This window comes from Daphnia pulicaria, chromosome 12 (genome assembly GCF_021234035.1).
Source record: "Daphnia pulicaria isolate SC F1-1A chromosome 12, SC_F0-13Bv2, whole genome shotgun sequence".
Lineage (NCBI taxonomy): Eukaryota > Metazoa > Arthropoda > Branchiopoda > Diplostraca > Daphniidae > Daphnia > Daphnia pulicaria.
In genome coordinates, this window is record NC_060924.1 from 1,211,106 (window position 1) to 1,224,419 (window position 13,314).

Sequence of the window (13,314 nt, forward strand, 5' to 3'; positions counted from 1 at the left end):
TCAATCCAGCGATATGACAACATCCTCTTTCTATTCTCAATCGAATCGCCAGGGATGCAAGATCGTTGGAAAAATAGAGGTCGAAAATAATTCGAACTAAAATGCAGAAGCCTTGGCAAAAGCGACAGCGATCCTCATCATGTCCATCAAGGACTTTGTGGCTCATCAGCATATTCGTGGGAGCGCTCTTCACCTTGTGTTACGTGCTACCGGCTTCCTTGAACTATCCCCTACGACAGGTAAAATAAAAACAGCTGCTGAGATTTTATTTGCTAAATATTATTAGCGTCTTATTATATTATACGCAATTTTGTGTTGAACAGGTTCCGTCAACAGTGTCCCAATGTGAATTACATCCAGGTAAAAAGATAATTATTCTCTACTGGACAAAATATTTCGGAGCCAACAATTTCGGCTTCGGGATCGACAGAAAGTCGTTCGCCCAATGCGATCAGACCTGCAGCGAAAATTGCATCACGACGAGCGACAGAAATTTGTTGAATAAAAGCGACGCCGTCATCTTTCACGGTCGTGATCTACAAGACAGCGACTTACCTCCGCCGGAATGGAGACTTCCTCATCAGAATTTCGTCTTCTTCCTGTACGAATCGCCAGCGCACACGGACCTGGACGTGTTACAACGTCCAGTGTTCAGAAATTACTTCAACAGGACGATGACTTATCGGCGGGATTCGGATGTTGTCGATCTCCACCCCTACGGGCGGATCAAGTGCATCCATCCGTCGCCATCCTGTTTGAATTTCCCGCGGTTAAATCGCTCAGTCGTTCAAGAAATTTCCTCATCAGTTAACTTTCAAATTGACCTGACCCTGAAGAACAGGGCCGTCGCCTGGTTCGTTTCCAACTGTGAAACGGACAGCCGGCGTGAATTGCTGGCCCGCAATCTCTCGCGTTTCATTCCGGTGGATATTTACGGCAAATGCGGAGACGGCCGACACAGCTGCCAGAATCGGGCCGGCTGCGACCGCCTGCTCAGTCGCCATTATCGATTTTACCTGAGCTTCGAAAATTCCCTGTGCCCCGATTACGTCACGGAGAAATTGTATCGGCCCATGGCGTATGACACGGTGCCGGTGGTTTACGGCGGATCCGATTATTCGTTTTACCTTCCGGCCGGATCCTACATCAACGCCATGGATTACGACAGTCCGCAAAGTCTGGCGAATTACCTAAAGAAATTGATGGCCGACGACGAGCTCTACCTGAGTTACTTCCGCTGGAGGCAGAAATTTGTCGTCGATCCATCGCCCGTCGACGGAATGTGCCGACTGTGTCGGTTACTGAGCGACACGAAGACGGAAGCGAAATCCTACCCCGACATTTCCTCATGGTGGGCTGGCAATGTTACAAACCGGACATGTTTCCCACCACCCACGTCCCTTGTTTAATTGGAAAAGTCGATTGAATTTAATTCATTAATAAAATATGGATAAGTGTGTTTGATGACCAAAATCATTGTGTATGCTCGACGAATACTTGGCGGCGGTATAGCCATCTGACTCATATCACGCGGTCTCTTGCGTAAGAGATATAGAGTGACCCCTGAAGAAAATACGCGAGCCGGATGTCAATTAATGATCCGCTTTATTTTGGTGCCAATTAATTATTTGCTTGTAGTTGCGCTGAAAACAAATATTTGTATTGCGATAGCCCTTTTTTTTTTTAGATTACGTGCCAATTGCGTTTCCTTTTTTTTAAAGAACCAAAATAGGGAACCTCCACCCAAAGAAATCTGGTGACAGAAAATCTCATGATCCTTAAATTAAACTTTGAAAGTAAGACAGAATCCACGGTTGCCGTTGACCGGAATCGAATTAGCGGGCGCATCTGACGTGGGCGCAGTCAACGTCTCGTCGCGATTCGTACGGTAGAGCATCCGGAAGGGCATGGCAGTAGCTTAAGACATGAAAGAAAAATCGATTAGTATTAATTCTTGGTGATGTCATGTTTCAGCGCTTCGTGTTCAACTTACTGCAAATGGTGGTAGAGTTGGTGCTGCCTGGAAGAGCGTTGAGTCGCTCTCCGCAGTAGCGATCGAAGGCCATGTTGAGAACGGCAGGAGGATTTCCAATGTTGAATCCGCCCGGAACGACGAGGTAGTCGTTGTTGCAGTTGAGGGATACCAACTGGCTCACGTCGGGGGTAAATGTTTGGGCCGTAGCGGCAGCCGCCGTATTAGTTGGCGTGCTGATACTAAACGGCTTTTGACTTGTCACCACCTGACACGGCGTCAGACATAGTTGTCTCTGCATATAATTGTAAAAAAATGATTATATGAAGCATCTGGTCGTTTATCAAAAAGATGACGTCAACTTATACCTGAATAATTGGTACTGTCCGGAAGCAGATGCTGTAGTCTTGATTGGCCAACTGGCGAGTGGCCGATCCGGCAACATCACGCCAGTTGAACGATTTGATACTTCCCGTGCGACTAGTGAAATACTGGAGGCAATCCGATGGAGCTATACATAAAATTTATAATTAGCTAATAATGATTTAATCAAGTCATGATGTTTGGCATCTTTGTATGTAGGCCTACCCATAATTCCGGAATTGCAAGGGATCATGGACACCAGAATGTTCCAGGCACGAATTTCGCTGCTGGAAGGCCCAAAGTTGAACGTCAATTGCAGATCGGTGGGCGTGTAAGCGGAATTGGGCACATGTAGATACACTGAAATGCAAATAACATTTGACGAAAATTGACTCAACTTAAATAGTTATAGAAATTCTTCTGTACTTACTGTGCTGTCCGTCATTGAATCCGCAAACGGTCGGGACTATGTTTGTGGCTCCGGATACTTCGAAATAGTCACCACTGCAGACGGATTCCGAATCCGGCTGAGAGATAGAGAACACCAGGAAATCCAATCTAAAATTTTTTGAAAGAACTTATTTTTGTCTAACGATGTAATAACAGTAAATGGAAAGTGAAAACTTACCGAACTTGACAGATGGGCTTCTGAGGATATGGAATCGGTAGTGGATTGGGAACGGGTTGAGTCGGATCAGGAAATCTCGAGTCCAACTTGACGGTCAAAGTGCAGCTGGACGAAGGCTCGATCGGCCTCAAAGACGATTGCCAATAAGTGTTGTTGAGGATGACCAAGCCGTCACCACTCCACGGTCCGTGATGACTGTGGCAAGTGTTGACCACGCCTTTTTAACAAGAAAAATAATTGATTAGAATTCCAACAATTATAGAAAAACAAATCCTGCGAACTTACTGACGCAACAGACGAGTCCAGGATTACTATGGCACGCTCCACTGGCTCTGCCGCCTACAAAAATTGATGTATTTTTAATTGTGTAATTAAAATCGTGTAATTTATTGAAATTTTACCTGCCATCGAGCACATGCCAGGATCTAAACAATTGCCCCTCTCTTCGGAACAGTCAGATTTGCAACTGGTTAGGCCGAAATCGACGTATTGGCTTTCCACAGCCGGAATAACCGCCGGGCTTGTCGGGCTTGTGGTTGAAGTCGCATCAGTCGAAGTTTCTGTTAATTAAAAAAAAAATTTGTTACTCAAATTCGAAGAATAATATAACGAATAAGATTTGATTACGTGGGATTCGAGCACTCGGTTGGTAGTACTGCTGGTAGGGGTAGTACGGGAAATTCCACGGACGCCAAGCGTTATATGGATTGTAGGAATTGTAATAGGAATTGATCGACTGGGTTTGTCTGGCGACTTTAAGGCCCATGTTGTTATCGCTAACATCGCCCCAAGCGCTGCTGGCTTGTAACACCAAAACGACAGCCAAAATGAGTTGCTGCAATTTCGACATTTTCTTGTCTACTTTGCTGTTTTTTCAAAGTTTATTCAGAGATATGAGAACAGCTTGTTCGGAGACCGCTGAAATCCTGACTTGTTGTACACTTTCGCCCCGTCTTATATATGCCCGCAACACCTCGCCGCCGGGTAAAAATAACCTTAAAGCTTTAGAAGATTAAGTGGTATACGTACGAGAGCATCGTGAAACATCATCCATTTGTATCTGCGCTTCGTATTTCTGCCCTGCTGGTGGGCTTCTTATTCTGTATTCATCCGAGTCGGTGAATAGTAGACGAAAGTTTATTGACCAAACAACCTTGGCCAAACTAATATGCAAGTTTGTCATTATGGGAGGACAGCACAGGTATACGTTAGCAACCTGGCGGAGTCTCAAAAGATGCATAGACCTGATGCATACCTCGACGCGCGCCTTATTTGAACACTTCCGTGATATATACCAAGGCATTTCTTTTCGTTGAAAAGTCAGAGGGCAGGAGAAAAAAGATCATCTCGACTATTATTAAGAGTCGTCGTTTTAGTTATTGCCCGAAGGTTTTTCCCGCGTGAGCTGCATACATTCAAATTAAACGATATAGACGGTGTGAAGAATATGGCGCCGGTTATTGGCTTCTATACCGACCAGATGGACGGTAAAAGAAAACTAAAGACGCCTACATTATAATAGTTTTAACTATTTGTTGCTATGCGTTCCTTATAAACCAAAGGGATTTTCCCTGTCTTTGAAACAAAAGATATGAAGGTTAAACTTGGGATAACACACAAATTCAAATGCAAATGACTGTTTCTGGTCGTTATCCTATATATCTGTTTTATGGGCTTGGTGCTCGACATCTGCATAACTAAACAGGCCTAAATATAGCCTATAGAGTCTGTGTAATACACATTTACGGAGTAAGAAAGCGCGTAAGTCAATGTCACTAGACTGTGATCACCTTATCTGGGAAATATTTCGACTAAAACTAAATATACTCCTGCTAATATGAGAATCGAAATCAGAGTTGGTTTTATATAGTCGAATGGAATACTCGTTGGGTTTGTTGATGCTCTAACCAATCCAAGGATTGATTCATATGATTCATATATTTTATAGTCGCCCTTTATTTGGAACACAAAATCATTGGTTTATATTTTTGTGCGGCAATGGAAAAGGCTAATTCGTATTTTCTTTGCTATCGTCAACATGTCGTCGGTCCATAATTACAAGAACTGCTGCAGTTTATTATTATTATTTTTTTTTGTATCCAAAGGCTTTTTTAACAACAAAACCCACCCAAAGTTCACCAAATATAAAACCAATTTTAAAAGTCTTTATTACTTGAAGAAGCCAAACATTTATTATACTCTAGCTCAGCGTTTTATATCGTTCAATAATTTAAGCAAATTCTGGCACAGGAGTCGTCGGACTAATGTCAGAAATATAGTCGGTGGTTGCGTCGATTGCGTCATAATCATCCGAATGATTATCACTGCTGGGAGTTTCAGCGACGCGCAAAACTAAGGTAGGTGTTACAGTAATAGTCGTTGTTGATGTTGATGTCAAGGTATAAAATGATGTGATATAACTGGTGGTAGTGTAACACGGATATGTTGTTGTCGAATAGGTGTAGGATTGGATTGGATTGCATCTGTTGGACACGAAACGAGGATCGGCCAAAGGGGGCAATCTCTCGCCATCACCAAACGGAATTTCTGTATAAAAAGTGCAATTAAAAGTTCGACTTAATATTTCTTTATACATACAAATAAATATTTGTCAAAATAATACGTGGAGTTCGAGGCTGGTAGTAAGGGAAATTCCACTGTCGCCAATAAGGATAATACTGCTGAGCGGCGTTGTACGATCTGGGAAAGGAGTCGACTACTTCATGACTGTTTGTGATGACTTCCGACTCCTCGTCGTCTTGAATCTCATCCGAATTTGCGCAGCACCTAGACTGTAACATCAATAGAACGGAAAGAAACAATCCAAGCCTCAACATTTTTTCGGGTTTAAGCTACAAGCAGCTCTGTTTCCCCCTTTATAGAAGATGTTTTACTGGCCGGAGAGAGCGCCGGAGACCTAAAAGGCCTTTCGAAAAAAACCCGTCTTATATACCCCCAGAGGTTGCTTCATCGTCTTGGGAATAAAGAAGCAGTTAAAGAACAAATGTCTGGAGCCCAGCAGCGCTGCTGCCTGTGTTCCCTATTTAGTGAATTCATTTCCATCCTTTGTGCTTTTATGTTCGGTCTTATAGTTGATGATCGTTTACAAAATAAAATGAAAAATGTGTTGACCGGACAACCTTGGCCAAGGTTAGCATGAAGGCAATCTCATCGATATATAGCGTTGCTATTAATCATTGCGCAAGGATTAATAACACGTCAGCGGGAAACTCGGATTGAGATATTTGTGTGTTGCTCGTGATGCCCGTCTTATTTAAATCTCGTGTAAACTCGAGAAGGAAAGTTTATAGTGATAAACTTGTTTGACTTATTTCCTTTGAATCTTTTCTTTTATCTGATAATATAATACAGCATCAGATTTATTATAGTTTATATCTTTGCCCTTCTCTGGCTTATTCGATTACGATTATGTCATTTCGTAATTTCTCTGCCAGTTACTTTCTTGGAGATTTCGCGAATATTGTGGAGGTCACGAAATTTATTCAAATGCCTTGTCAGCTATATTACCCTGTTTTTATGACAAGGGTTTCGCGGTTATGGCCTGAAACATTAAGCGATCATAACTAAACTAAATTATACAGCGAAAGAGGAATTTCAGTTCAACGGAATTTTTAAAATATAAAATAATGATAAAACGCGCAAAAGGATTTTAACACACGAAACAGCCGAATACACGGAAAGCAGTTTTATTAGATATGCGAACAAACGTCTTATACATCAAAACAGTTAAATATAAATTAAATGGTTATCCCGGCATTATTATATACGTCCCCAAGTCAATTCTTCCAAATCTTATTGCTGGACCCGGAAGCTGAGGCAGAATCCCCGGTTTCCGTTGGCAGGAATGGAATTGAATGCAGAATCGATTGTCGGCGAAGTCAATGTCTCGTCTCGATTCGTCCGGTACAGCATTCTGAACGGCGTCGCGGTGGCTATCAATATTTCGAGAGATTAATAAACAATGTCTGTAAACAAATAAATAAGAAATTCTGTTTTAATTTACTGCAAATGGTGGTAGAGATGGGGCTGCCTGGAAGAGCGTTCAACCTTTCCCCGCAATAGCGATCGAAGGCCATGTTTAGAACAGGTGCAGGATTTCCAACGTTGAAACCGCCCGGAATGACTAGGAAGTCGTTGTTGCAGTTGAGGGATCCCAATTGGCTCACGTCGGTCGTCATAGCTCCAGTCACATTAGCAGCTGAAATGGCTGACGCCGTGCTGAGGCTGAAGGGCTTCTGTGTCGTGAGAACCGTGCAAGGTGTCAGGCACAATTGTCTTTGCTGTAAATAAAAATTTGACAGATTATTAAATTAATCCGTTTTGGATTATTTTGAATAAAGCGCCACTCAAGTGATAACATTACCAAAGAAGCTGGCGTCGACCGGAAGCAGATGCTGTAATCTTGATTGGCCAGCTGTCGAGTGGCCGTTCCGGCGACATCACGCCAATTGAACGTCTTGACACTTCCGGAACGGGCCGTGAAATATTGAAGACAATCTGATGGCGCTGCAAATTAAATTAAAAGTCGAATGAAAACCTCCCATATTTTAGATTAAAGCAATTGAAGTTAAAGATATATTTTACCGAGCTTTGGAGAACCACAAGGAATCATGGAAATCAAAATGTTCCAGGCGCGGATTTCAATGTCGGACAACCCAAAGTTGAACGTCAATTGCAGGTCAGTGGGCGTGGTGGCTGACGGTGGCACATGTAAATACACTAGAAATCACAGATATACAAAAGAAGTCCATTAAATTTTAAATGAATTGAGCCAGTTATCACATTATATAGCTTGGAGGTTGTATATACTTACTGTGCTGCCCGTCATTGAATCCGCAAATATTTGGGACTGTGTTAATGGCTCCAGCTACTTCAAAGTAATCACCACTGCAGATGGATTCGGAGTCGGGCTGGGAGATTGAAAACACCAGGAAATCCAACCTAAACATTAAATTTTCGTCTGCTCTGTTTACATCAGCTGTCATTTCTAATGGAAGTTGTGCGATGCTTACCAACTTGACAGACTGATATCCCGTAGAAAGGGGCAACCGGTGGAATGGGATTATACGGATCGGGATATCTGTTGTCCAGCCTGACTGTCAGAGTGCAGCTGGATGAAGCTTTGATCGGCCTCAAAGACGATTGCCAATAAGTGTTGTTGATTGAAGTCGTTTCACTGCTCCGCCCACCGTGATGTCTGTTGCATATGTTTGTTACCACATCTTTTTTAAACAACCATCAAAGACCGTATACATGTTAAATGATCACTTCTCATATCAGTTTATGAAATTAAATGAAAGTCAAACTTACTGACGCAACAGACATTGCCGTTAATACAAGTGCCACTGGCTCGGCCCCCGGACGTACTGCAAGTTGCCGGATCAACGCAATTGCCTTTTTCACCGGTGTGAGACCTGCAGGTTGGGTATCCGGGATATCCGGGATAAAACTGGCGGTCCGACTCCACTGCAACTTCTTCATTTTTTTCTATAGATAATAAATTTTTATTATGCAATTACAATCTTTATATATACATAGAAACAGTTGGATTTCGCTTGTGCGCGAGCATTATACCCAAAGAATTAATGGTTATCATTTAAATCTAAGTGACATATAATCATGGTTATAGGGCATACGTGGAATTCGAGCTTCCGGTTGGAACTGGTAATACGGGAAATTCCACGGCCGCCAAGAATAAGGATTAAATTGGTAAGGATAGAGGTAAGAATTGGCAGATTGTCTGTTGGCGACTTGCTCTTCCTCAATCGAAGCGCGGCTGGCTTGTAATAACATCAAAGCGACAGTAAAAAATAAACAGAATTTCTGCATCTTCTATTATATTTAAAATTATTATTATTTTTATTAAAAAATGACGTAGGAGCAGCAGCTTGTTTGGAGACTGCCGGAGACCTGAAAGGTCGTCCCAAAGGCCTCGTCTTTTTATACCACACCGGAGAGTTTCGCCACCCGTTGTGGAAAGGTCAATGCTGCTGCTTTGGCTGTTCGCTTTCACGTGCTGGCACACATTTAATTCCCTGCCACACTAAAATAGGAAGAAGTGGGTTTGTTGACCGTAACCTTGGCCGTGACTATACTATACCCGCAGCCTTTGAAGCGCACCTTTTTGAGAATTCGTCCGCATTGAACGTGTTCTGTTGTTGCCGAGGGATATAGAAAAATATTGACTTGGAAGTCTAATATATTAAACGACTGTGGGAGAGAGGAAAAATATATACTTGGAAAAATAATATCTATACTGTATCTCTGAATTGCTTGGTTGGAGACTCGGTTGGAGAGAGTTGCGTGTTCCACTGTTGTTCCCAGTTGTTTTGGCAGTTAATTTTTACGAGCGCGGGGAAACTCCCTGGCTATTAAGAAGGGAGCCCCGTATGATGAATGCAAACCTCTTCGCTTATACATACACGCACGCCGAAAGAATATTCAAATAAAGCGTTGTATATAGCAGTTCGGATTGCGCAGGGTTGTTGGCTTCCATTCCCACCAAATGACGCGTGAAGGACGCTGCCCAACAACAAAAATTCCGTTGCTTTGTTCGTCTGGGGAAGTCGTTCCTGAATTTATGGACTGGACCTGCATCACGTACGCCGGTAAGCGATATGTGAAAGAATATCGTACGGATTTTTGACCACTTTCCAAGTTCGACAATAAATAATGGCTTGAGCGAAACGCTAATATAAAAATACTTGCAAATACATTGTGTGTACAAGGACACGCTATTTATACTTCACAGCACTAGTTGTTGCATGAAAATATGTTCGCGCAAATAGTTTTCTTCTGTATATTTATTACTACTTCAATGATGAATAACTTATATTTTTAATTGCACATTTTTCAGTCTGCACAAATAATTCCGTGTGCTGAAAAATTAATTCATCTATAATAAATAATTTTCCCATCCGTACCGCCACCGTGAAATAAAACTTGCTTAAAGAGCCACATGAAAATGAGTTGGAACACGACGACACGAGCCAATCAATTTACCCTTATTGTCCAAGTCCATATAGTGAACCAGTAATAAGTTTAAATCTTGATAAAGACTTTCAATTACTCAGCTATATCGTATACCATTCCACATCATCATCGGAAAATAATTATGTTCGTTTTTTATTGTTGGAAATTGAGGCAGAATCCGCTGTTTCCACTGCCGGCTACATCGGACGTGGGCGTCGTCGTTTCGTCGCCGTTGGTCCGATAAGAAATTCGAAATGGCGTGATCGTGGCTGTACAATCGAAATTAAATAATCAAAACAAGCAGAGGACGAGTCACTTTTTTAATACAATTAAACTTACTGCAAACGGTGACGGATGCTCCGTTCGATGGTTGAGGGTTGAGCCTTTCTCCGCAGAAGCGATCGAACGCCATGTTGGTCACGGGCGGATTTGGATTTGGATTGGTGGGATCGTAGCCACCCGAAATGATCAGATAATCGTTGTTGCAGTTGGTTGAAATGATTTGGCTGTTACCGACAAGGGCCACACCTGGCAAAGATCGAGCCACACTCAAACTAAACGGCTGCTGAGACGAGGTCACAACACAAGTCGTGAAACACAACCTCCCCTGGAATTATAATAAACAAATTTAAATGATATAAAATATCAATTTCGTTCATATGATCGAGGGATGCTATGTATTAGAAAACTCACCGTATTTGAAGAAGCCCGACGGAAGCAGATGCTGTAGTCTTGATTGGCCAACTGGCGGGTGGCTGTTCCGGCGACGTCACGCCAATTGAACGAACGCACTCGTCCTGAACGAGTAGGGAAGTACTGCAGGCAATCAACAGGGGCTGCGTGTGAAATCCGTCCATTATAAACACGACTCAGTAATAATTCCATCGTAAATAATAACTCAAATATTAACATGTCGACGTCTTATTCATACCGAGATAGTTGGCGTCGCAAGGCAGCATGGAGATCAAGATGTTCCAGACACGAGTAACGGCTGTCGGTCCGAAAGTGAACGCCAGCTCCAGGTCGGTGGGATTGGTGGCCGAGGATGGCACATTCAAGTACACTAATGGAATTATACAGAATGAATAACTGTGTGCACCGAAGGTTATTATTATTTGATTACTGTGTTGTCCTTCGTTATCTCCGCAAATAGTGGGGACTTTGTTCGTTTGTCCTCCAACATCGAAAAAATCGCCGTTGGTGCACAGAGATTGAGCATCCGGTTGAGAAATGGTAAACTGAACGAAATTCAAACTAGAAAAAAAAATGGTATGATTTAAAGACACAGTTTGTTGTGTGAAAAAGAAATTCTAGTTTACCGACCGAACTTGGCAGATGGGCCTCTTCTGTTCAGTCAACTTTGTGTCTAATTTGATTGTGAGAGCGCAGCTGGTTGTGGAAGTGCTGATGCCATTTGTTGGTGACTGCCAGTAAGTGTTGTTCAGGCTAACTGTCCCACCACAGTTTGTAGCGACATCTTCAGAGAATAACCGCAAATGAATTAGCAAAAGTTGATGAGTATAACGAATTCATAGCAATAACAACTAACTGATGCAACAAACGCTGCCGAATGCGCATGATCCGCTGGCCGTGCCGCTAAGTTGGGTGCATATTCCAGCGGTGGCGCAAATGCCCATCACTCCGTTGGGAGATGAGCAGCTGTCGTAAGGGAATACAGCCGAAGTCGAACTTTTACCAAATAAAGATCTTGGGTTGAAGTTGAAAGGGTTGGCTATGTTTCCATTACCGAACAGCCGAGAAGGGAAAACGCTAAACACAGCGCGGTTTTCAATCTGCTGGCTCTCGCCAGACTCTCTATTTCCTTTATCAAACAATTTTAACAGGTAAATTATAACAGTTGAAAACAAATGATAATTTAATTTGATTTGTCTGTATATTACCTCCAAGAGTTCGACCGTGAGTTTGATCATCGTAATAATAAGGTAGCCATGGATTAACATCAGAGGCTGCCAACTGATGAGTAGAGGGATCGACGTCATTCACGAACGAATTTTCACGAAAAGTAGGTTGATCTTCGGGAATGTCGTTGCAAGCTCGCCCAGCTTGTGTTAGGATGGACAATACCAGAAAAACTGTTATCGAAATTCCGTAAATCATGCCTGATTTGTTTGAATGCCTTCGATATAAAGTTCTGTCTTTGAAGGGGAACTATATATACAATGGTGCGACCGTGCGACTAAACTGATGTGCGGCAACTTTATCACTAGTCGTCCCTTTTATACAAAAACCCGATCAATTTTATAATATAAGCTCGAATGCCAGAATGTCAATCGCTGACTGTGAGACTGCAGTGAACTTGCACGGAGCTGTTTCTTACTCTCTTGGCGTGACATTCCGACTTCTTATATATATGACTGTTAGCATTGGCGTGTTTATATTACCTTATATAGTTTTATTGCCACAAACATCTGTGTATAATTGTAAATAAATTGAATTTCGAATTGAATGCCGTCAGTTTTATAAAGAGAGGTATAAATGAAATATTCCAGGACGAACTTTGCGGAATTTTGATACGAAGGAGGTATAGGCTATACAGACTCGAGTGTATAGGTCATTTACATATATGGCGGTTGAATTTCTTGCCGTAGCGCGGTGAATTATTTACTTATTTGTTATTTCGTACACACATGCCAATATTAGATACCGGCATACGCGAATATTAGGAGTTTATTACTTCCTGTTTTATAGTTGAATTATACAGTGCTATATAAATGTAAGCGTGTCACTCAGTGTTATATACCTTATGGTGATAACATAACGGTACTTATGAAAGAAGCGGAAAGAAGCGAATTTGTCCGGGGAATTTACACCATCCATTTATGTTTAAAACTCAAGTGAAAATGATGTAAAATTAGATTTTAGATTTAGTTACGGGTTCTATAAGAAAATCCTTAATTACCTTAATTATTGGCTCATCAGCAAGAGTTCTTGCATATAGTGTTTCCCTAACTGCAGCGTAGGCCTACTGGCGGCATAGGTCTACCGAACGATTTGAAAATATTTTAGGCTATATACAGTCGTGGCTGCAAGTTTCGTTACGTGTAGATCAAAACCCGCCTTTTTACTGCGTATTGGCGGATGGAAAACGATAGTTTAGAAAACTAGATGAATACAATGGAAAACCAATTTAAGTTACCTTACAAGGTTTTGGAACCTCTGATTAAGTATTAGAAGACAAGTTATCAGTGATATGAAGCACAAGAACATAAACGTATAGGCTTTTTTTGAAAAACTGAACTCCTGGAACATTTCTACTCCTGGAAGATTTTCTATCAACCCTTATTTCTATTTCTTTTTCCTTCCTGAATGTCTTAATAGATTCATTGATTTTAAAGAC

At 41.9% G+C, this 13,314-nt stretch overlaps 6 protein-coding genes across 6 annotated transcripts in view; 1 reads left to right on the plus strand and 5 right to left on the minus strand.

Moving 5' to 3' along the window:
* Window positions 1-13,314, minus strand: part of LOC124316246 — a 686,332-nt gene that overhangs the window by 168,663 nt on the left and 504,355 nt on the right. The window lies entirely within an intron of this gene.
* On the plus strand, window positions 41-1,523 carry LOC124316344 (alpha-(1,3)-fucosyltransferase C-like). The gene is made up of 2 exons (XM_046782236.1): window positions 41-239; window positions 324-1,523. Exons 1-2 carry the CDS (start codon window positions 102-104, stop codon window positions 1,407-1,409), a joined length of 1,224 nt encoding a protein of 407 aa, XP_046638192.1. The 5' UTR covers window positions 41-101; the 3' UTR covers window positions 1,410-1,523.
* LOC124316271 lies at window positions 1,645-3,878 on the minus strand. Its single transcript, XM_046782116.1, has 9 exons — window positions 3,591-3,878; window positions 3,365-3,523; window positions 3,249-3,302; window positions 2,964-3,180; window positions 2,766-2,893; window positions 2,561-2,695; window positions 2,341-2,483; window positions 1,994-2,267; window positions 1,645-1,917 (listed from the first exon to the last, which is right to left on the minus strand). Exons 1-9 carry the CDS (start codon window positions 3,811-3,813, stop codon window positions 1,784-1,786), a joined length of 1,467 nt encoding a protein of 488 aa, XP_046638072.1. The 5' UTR covers window positions 3,814-3,878; the 3' UTR covers window positions 1,645-1,783.
* Window positions 5,115-5,875, minus strand: LOC124316556. The gene is made up of 2 exons (XM_046782568.1): window positions 5,587-5,875; window positions 5,115-5,510 (listed from the first exon to the last, which is right to left on the minus strand). Exons 1-2 carry the CDS (start codon window positions 5,798-5,800, stop codon window positions 5,194-5,196), a joined length of 531 nt encoding a protein of 176 aa, XP_046638524.1. The 5' UTR covers window positions 5,801-5,875; the 3' UTR covers window positions 5,115-5,193.
* LOC124316526 lies at window positions 6,655-8,888 on the minus strand. The gene is made up of 8 exons (XM_046782523.1): window positions 8,621-8,888; window positions 8,295-8,471; window positions 7,997-8,206; window positions 7,798-7,925; window positions 7,569-7,703; window positions 7,348-7,490; window positions 6,988-7,264; window positions 6,655-6,916 (listed from the first exon to the last, which is right to left on the minus strand). Coding segments are annotated over exons 4-8 (696 nt in total). The 5' UTR covers window positions 7,799-7,925; window positions 7,997-8,206; window positions 8,295-8,471; window positions 8,621-8,888; the 3' UTR covers window positions 6,655-6,776.
* Window positions 9,779-12,171, minus strand: LOC124316281. The gene is made up of 8 exons (XM_046782133.1): window positions 11,858-12,171; window positions 11,506-11,778; window positions 11,280-11,433; window positions 11,080-11,210; window positions 10,888-11,019; window positions 10,650-10,792; window positions 10,296-10,563; window positions 9,779-10,225 (listed from the first exon to the last, which is right to left on the minus strand). Exons 1-8 carry the CDS (start codon window positions 12,072-12,074, stop codon window positions 10,110-10,112), a joined length of 1,434 nt encoding a protein of 477 aa, XP_046638089.1. The 5' UTR covers window positions 12,075-12,171; the 3' UTR covers window positions 9,779-10,109.

Excerpts from the sequence above, each read along its gene's own strand:
- LOC124316344 (XM_046782236.1), top strand. The coding sequence starts at position 102 with ATGCAGAAGCCTTGGCAAAAGCGACAGCGATCCTCATCATGTCCATCA. Across the intron at positions 240-323 it reads TGAACTATCCCCTACGACAG|GTTCCGTCAACAGTGTCCCA; the intron begins GTAAAATAAAAA and ends TGTGTTGAACAG.
- LOC124316271 (XM_046782116.1), bottom strand. The coding sequence starts at position 3,813 with ATGTCGAAATTGCAGCAACTCATTTTGGCTGTCGTTTTGGTGTTACAA. Across the intron at positions 3,303-3,364 it reads TGGCATGTGCTCGATGGCAG|GCGGCAGAGCCAGTGGAGCG; the intron begins GTAAAATTTCAA and ends CAATTTTTGTAG. Across the intron at positions 3,181-3,248 it reads TGGACTCGTCTGTTGCGTCA|GCGTGGTCAACACTTGCCAC; the intron begins GTAAGTTCGCAG and ends CTTGTTAAAAAG.
- LOC124316556 (XM_046782568.1), bottom strand. The coding sequence starts at position 5,800 with ATGTTGAGGCTTGGATTGTTTCTTTCCGTTCTATTGATGTTACAGTCT. Across the intron at positions 5,511-5,586 it reads CTACCAGCCTCGAACTCCAC|AAATTCCGTTTGGTGATGGC; the intron begins GTATTATTTTGA and ends CTTTTTATACAG.
- LOC124316526 (XM_046782523.1), bottom strand. Across the intron at positions 7,491-7,568 it reads TTGTGGTTCTCCAAAGCTCG|CGCCATCAGATTGTCTTCAA; the intron begins GTAAAATATATC and ends TTTAATTTGCAG. Across the intron at positions 6,917-6,987 it reads CATCTCTACCACCATTTGCA|CCACCGCGACGCCGTTCAGA; the intron begins GTAAATTAAAAC and ends AAATATTGATAG.
- LOC124316281 (XM_046782133.1), bottom strand. The coding sequence starts at position 12,074 with ATGATTTACGGAATTTCGATAACAGTTTTTCTGGTATTGTCCATCCTA. Across the intron at positions 10,793-10,887 it reads TTGCGACGCCAACTATCTCG|CCCCTGTTGATTGCCTGCAG; the intron begins GTATGAATAAGA and ends TTTCACACGCAG. Across the intron at positions 10,564-10,649 it reads GTCGGGCTTCTTCAAATACG|GGGAGGTTGTGTTTCACGAC; the intron begins GTGAGTTTTCTA and ends TTATAATTCCAG.